We start from the raw sequence: 6,260 nt of genomic DNA, 5'->3' as shown, positions 1-6,260 counted from the left end.
TGTGCATTTATCTCCTCTAGACACTTAAAAATGAAGTGACACACCTCCTCATAATGAAAGCAATGTCCTTCGAACGATACCCACTGTAATTAAAAAAGCAAAGGGTCAAAACCATCCACATATAACCTCGAATATTGAGGTCTGGCTTCCGAGTATCCCACAACATACAAGCCATGTTTTCATTCCCTAACACCTCCCCAATAGTATGTATAGCCAATGGTAATAATTTTAACATCGTTGATAAAAGGTAGGGTAAGCCTACTATGCCATAAGCCACTAGGGTACCACATGCACCAACTACCCTTCTAGAATAATGAGACTTTCTACAAAACCAAATCTCAAACTTCTTTTGGACATCATAGAATCCCCTAGGACCATCACAGCTTTTCTCCACTAAATCACCACCAACTGAATCATGCAACCATTTTGTAATCCTATTGAAGAACGATTTTTGTCTACTAGTAGACAAGAAAATTGGAGCCTTGTTATGAAGGATTCAATAAGAAAATTGCAGCCTTGTTATGAAGGATTCCTCTTGTGCCACAAATTGCGATGTTTTGACTCAGACTCGTTTCTCAAGACCTTGGAAGCCTTAACATGATTTGCCATCACATAGGGCTGCAAAATTTGATTACTTGTGCAACTCGAATTTCCAAATCCGCCTCATGATTCTCTCTCTCTCTCTCTCTCTCTCTCTCTCTCTAATATCGATTACGATACACATTTTAATCACAAAATTTTATCCAAGTGAAAAAGTTGTAATGTTAGACCCGTCGAGTTTGATCAAATGAAGTCTATAGGGATACATCCAATTCTATAGGTTTAAAGTACGGAAGTGGGTTCGGTGAAGAAACAACGATACAAATGGGATTGATTTGCGCGATGAATTGGAATTTTAAATCGTTGGCAAAGGCGTGTCCAACATGAATGCGAGTGTCAATCTATCAATGTACATCTAGTATTGACAAAGAGGCAATCCATCGCTGAATGTAAATCCATTCGAAAGATAAATCATTTGAACAATACCGCATAGAGCACGGGCGATATGAAGGACAGGACCCCAATCGACACCAAGGTTATGGAAGGCACGACAGCCTTTTTGGCCCAAAAGCTGTTGCAGCGAATCATGCCAAGCCTTAACTGAAGGACGTCAACCATTGATACCATAAGAAAGACTGTTCCGACAATAGATCCTGCAGCTGCAGTCACCATGCCGACCCTGAGAAGCTGTGGACTCCAGCGCAGTCGCCTGGGCTTTTTGCTCAAATTGGCGAGTGCGATCTGAAGCTTCAAGCCCTGAGCTACGAGCGTTGAAAAAAGGTAGCAGCTGAACGAGATTACTTCGTTTACTACAAGGTGCTTGGCTATACCCTCACCCGCGACACAAGTTGTTACTAAACTCGTTTGATGTGTGGCGTTCATGGACAGTCCAATGAAGACCGCTGCTGTGAAGAAAGAATTCACGTTAACGACCTCGTTCAACGCCGCGATGTGAAGCTTTATCTGGTTCTTCGTTTCCAACGGCTCCTGTTCTTCCTCCTCAGGGTTAGACTCCGAGATGGTGCTCCTTATCGCCTTGAATATTTTGCTGTGTATAGTATGCAAACATCAACAAAGGGGGGAAGATCAGACGCTACTTCATTCAATGGGACCGGTAAGAACGGTGCAAACATACCTCTCAGTGAGTTTTCTTGCCCAGCTGCCCGAGGTTGCTTCCGCCATGGCTACGAGAGGCAGAGAGAAAAAAAATGTATGGGATCTGGCACTTGATATTATACTGGGTGTTCTTGATTCTATACCGGCGATCAAAGGCTTGCGGGCTAATGAACTGACTCTGTGTTGCGGGGCCCGGGTAAGTATTTGGATTTTGGATGGTTCCCGCTCATCGCGGTTTTCTAATAAGAGAGTATTTCGGTAACGAAGACGTAAAAGAAAAGCATCACAACGTATACGGGAATTCAATGTCACAAATTGAATCCTCTCTCTCTCTCTCTCTCTCTCTCACACACACACACACGCACACACACATTGCTTCACGTGTACTCACAAGCCAGCTTTGAGAGGAACATCTACCGGACAGCTTCAATCTGCTCAGCTGCGAGGCAAGCATGAATTGTCTGACAATGTCATACTTCCAAGCTTCTGCGGACGTCGCACTTTTCCACGCCTCCGAAACCGTCCTTTAACTGACACTATCTTCTAGGCATAGTCAATGTAAGGAATCAGATAGCATTAGAGACAATGGCCTGGTAGCATTTACGTCCATGCTTCACCACTAGATTGTAGACAAAAACATGGAAAGCTCATGAAGCTGGAGCTACCAAAACCCCTCCATTGGAAAACCAATCCATCAATCATGGTACTCATTAACCATGCAAGCATAGGGAAACAAAGGAAATAGTTAGCCCTGGTTTAGCAAAGAAATAGCAAGGACACCTCATAGGGAAGGGCTGTAAGTGGTGGGGGTGCTTGAGACTCGTCTGCCTTCAGCAACCTCAGTACATGGGCTCCCAAGCCTCTGGGTGATTGTTGAGTGCCCAGAGACTCTGTCGTAGGCGACCTAACTAGGGGGGCATGCTGAGGCTAAAAGAAGGAGACAACAATAGGGAAAGGGTCGCACAAGAGAGAGGGAGCTATAGGAGCGGGGTGGAGTGATTTTGACAATGGCATAGAAAAGATGTAGGATTGTAACTATGACTTGCTTTTAAAAATCATTGAGCTTCAAGGAATGAGCTTCGGGTAAGCTAGATAGCCATTGAGCTTTGTGCAAGCTAGATAGCCTTCTACTTTCATTAGTTATTTTGAAGGGAGCCATACAACATTTTAGTAACTTGGGAGGAGTTCTAAAAGCAAGTATGGTCCATGACACTCTTGTGTCAATGTAACATATGTCTCACATACAAGTGATGGCAATGGTATGGTCGGCGAGCCATAGCCAAACCAAGAGTGAAACAAGACACATTTGTGTCTAAGGGATAGCAGCAACTCATAGAGCATTCACATGCAATGTAGTGCATAAAATATGAATCATTGAACATAATTCGCTTCTCAACATCCATAAGCAAGAGAGAAATCTGGAGTTTTGGACCAAATTCAAGGGTAGAGTTGGACTCTCATTGCTACAGTATTCTTTGGGGTTGGCAAGACTACTATGCATCTTATGGTAACATTATAGAACATTATGACTATGCCATCAAAACTTCTTGATATCCTACTCACAAAGGCCACTACACCTTCGTCAGATGTGGCATAAAGAAATTTATTGAGTAGGCTATCCCCTCGCTATAGAGCCTACAAATAGCACAGAAAGAACACCTAAAGAACGGACCTTAATGGACCAATGCATGATTGGGTGTAACCATTTTTTGTAAAGTTAAGGGACTATATTGCATATGGCTAAATTGATTGATTCATAACTTATGCATTTGTTAATGGAATTTGACAAACTTGGTACCTAAACTAACCTACACATTCTGAACTTGAATTTGAGATCCAAAAATTACACAATTCTCATCTTAAATGAGATCATTATACTATTGCAAATGCTATAATGCGGATGAAGCATGCATCTTGGACTGTATAGGATATCCAAGAATTTTTAAAAATATATATTAATTATTCTACAAATATATGGAAGCTCAATGTTTATTTAAAAGTGCACTACTTGAGCTTCCCACAAACCAAATGAGACAACGAATTGAGAACCTCTGCTATGATTTAGGAAGTCTCCAATACTGTGCTACAACTTTGCACATACATTTGAGAGAAGCTCAATAAGATTTTATCATTTAGTCATCAAACTCTTTTTAAAATGTACTCTAGACTTATGGAACTAGTGCATGGTGGTTTTAAAACTTTGATATTTGGTGAAATTCGTAGCTTAGTTCATCCATAAATGGATGCACTAGAAAAAACTAAATTCATACATGTGCAATGCTCTTTGAATAAATCTCACATTATTTATCAATTTCCATTGGTTACTTTTAGAATCACTACCTTGCAATTAGGCACATAAGCATGTCAAAGGTTGTTCCATTTCTTAATCCACAACATCAAACCCGCTAGCAAGCCATTTCGTCTTTTGCTTTTTGTAGCCATTTTGGGCCTCTTTGCACTCGTTTAGGGGTCACATGTTCATGATGTGTACAGCTAGAGGCAACAAAACATGGCCGCCAATTTTGCATTCAAAATTTTCACTAAATTTATTTCTCCCGTGCACACCTATGTGTCACCTATGTCTTGCCTTGTCACCTTATCACCTAAACATTCTTCCATTGCATCCATGACCTCGGGTTCTTCCCCTAAGTCCCCTCCTTGCTTCTTTTATATATAAAGTTATATATAAAGTCTAATGCTTCTGTGGCTCTTTGTGCTCCTGAAGCTCTCTTGGAAGTTGGAACATGCATAGGTTTTGCTTCTTGTTACACAAAGCTTTCATATGAGTCCTTGTTTCCCTTCACAAGCTGTCTCATCTAATAACATAAATTGTTTCTTGTTTCTTTGTTCAATTTATTTATTCAAACAAGGAACTACATGGTACTTGATATGACCAGCCAAGGTACAAGGAGGAGGCTCAAGGCCATGGAAGCCAAGATATAATATCCAAACAACAATGGGAGACACGTTTGCAACAAATGTGGAGGGAGAGACAATGCTAGGAAAAGTGCCTCCTTGCTTAGCAGCTAGCCTCAAAGGCAGTAGATATACCCATTCGAGCAATGGGGGAGCAGTGCCATTAAAACAAAGAGAATGAGTTGTGGTTTTAAGGTAGCATCAGATCATGTGGGGGACTACCAAACTCATGTCCGGTCATCGAGTATCAACTCTTCTAACACCCTATGAGAGTTGCATGCCCAAGATATTGTACTCTTTACCTTGAGGGATGGCCTCAACTTGATGTGAAAGGGACGCATAGCTTAGATTAGCTAGCTGCAAAGAGGAAGTTTAGAAGTCATCATCATAATGACATTGTTCTAGCGCATCGGAGTTTCTCTAGACAAGGAGAATGCCTATAGGCTGTGGAGGGGATTTAATTAGTACGAGGAGCACATCATACACATGCTTGACACAATGCAAGTAAATAGTCAAACTTGCAATGCTAAAATTTGGCTATCTTTTCTCCTTATCATTATCACTATAAGACACGGGCCTCTTTTTTACACTATCTTCTGATGCTTCATGGGCACAAGCACAGGCATGAAGATCATCGGTACGGTTGGCGGGCAGGGAAGGTGTCAGTGTGGACATCAAAATAGCCATGGGTATGGTCGTTGGTATATGTGTTGATATAGGCCTCGGTAAATACCGACTCCTATACCGACATTTGTACCGACTACCATACTGATTGACACCAACCCTTGCACCGATGATTTCACCAATGCTTGGGTACAATTTTTCATAAAAAATATAAGACTATGTACACCAAAATTGAGATCAAACACTCATATATTGATAGTAAACTTAATTAACATACAAATTAATGTACAAAATGTCACTATAAAAATGTGAGGGCCAAATTATACATAAGAAGTCTCTTCGATGTCAAAACGATGAATTAGTAGCATTTACATCAATGGCTTCATCTTGAGCCAAGTCTTGTGCACCAAATATGTCTATCTCAAGGTTTACATACAATTGATCACCTACATCATCATACCCTATTGTATGTCTACCTAAGACTTGATCCTCTAGTTCACCAGCCTCTAGTTCTCCCTCTTCTTCCCCAAAGTCATGATCTCCACCTTCGTCCATTAGAGTGTCATTTTATCACCTTCTTTGTGCCCCATGTTGTCATCTTCATTCTCTTCCCTAGATCCATCGGCATCATTATTTGGATCTTTTGTTGGCATCTCTATTGATGTTCCAAGCATGTGGCATATCAGGATCCATGGATGCAAGAAACTCTGTTATGTATACTAATGACTCTTGCACAAGCCATCCCTCCACCATGCTTGCTTTGGGTCTAGCTCTTTGCCTTACAAATCCCTTCAAGGTTTTCATAAACCATTCAAGGAAAAACATCCAATGACTAAGAACGGTTCCTACAATGGTAACCTCATTAACTATCTGTACAAGCAAGTGCACCTGGGTCATCATAATGCTTGAGGGAAGTGCTTCTCAAGCAGGTACACAGCTTCGATGGAGTCCACCTTATCCCTCTCAATGCTCAATACAGAGATCTCTTTTTGTGAGATCCACCTATTCAACATGCACTTGTAAGATTCAATATTTTATATCCATCATTTAAAATTGTATGAAAT

At 41.0% G+C, this 6,260-nt stretch overlaps 1 protein-coding gene across 1 annotated transcript; it reads right to left on the bottom strand.

The window, feature by feature from the left end:
* Positions 1 to 1,011: 1,011 nt before the first annotated feature.
* LOC147891363 (uncharacterized) lies at positions 1,012 to 1,722 on the bottom strand. Its single transcript, XM_087389202.1, has 2 exons — positions 1,676 to 1,722; positions 1,012 to 1,588 (listed from the first exon to the last, which is right to left on the bottom strand). The coding sequence occupies exons 1-2, from the start codon at positions 1,720 to 1,722 to the stop codon at positions 1,012 to 1,014; spliced, it is 624 nt and encodes a 207-aa protein (XP_087245328.1).
* Between the last annotated feature and the right edge of the window lie 4,538 nt (positions 1,723 to 6,260).

The sequence above is a fragment of the Dipteris shenzhenensis genome, chromosome 18, assembly GCF_047967505.1.
Source record: "Dipteris shenzhenensis isolate YYH24624 ecotype China chromosome 18, Dip_SZ_1.0, whole genome shotgun sequence".
Lineage (NCBI taxonomy): Eukaryota > Viridiplantae > Streptophyta > Polypodiopsida > Gleicheniales > Dipteridaceae > Dipteris > Dipteris shenzhenensis.
The sequence above is the reverse complement of the archived record's forward strand: the minus strand, read 5'-3'. Positions and strand labels throughout refer to the sequence as shown.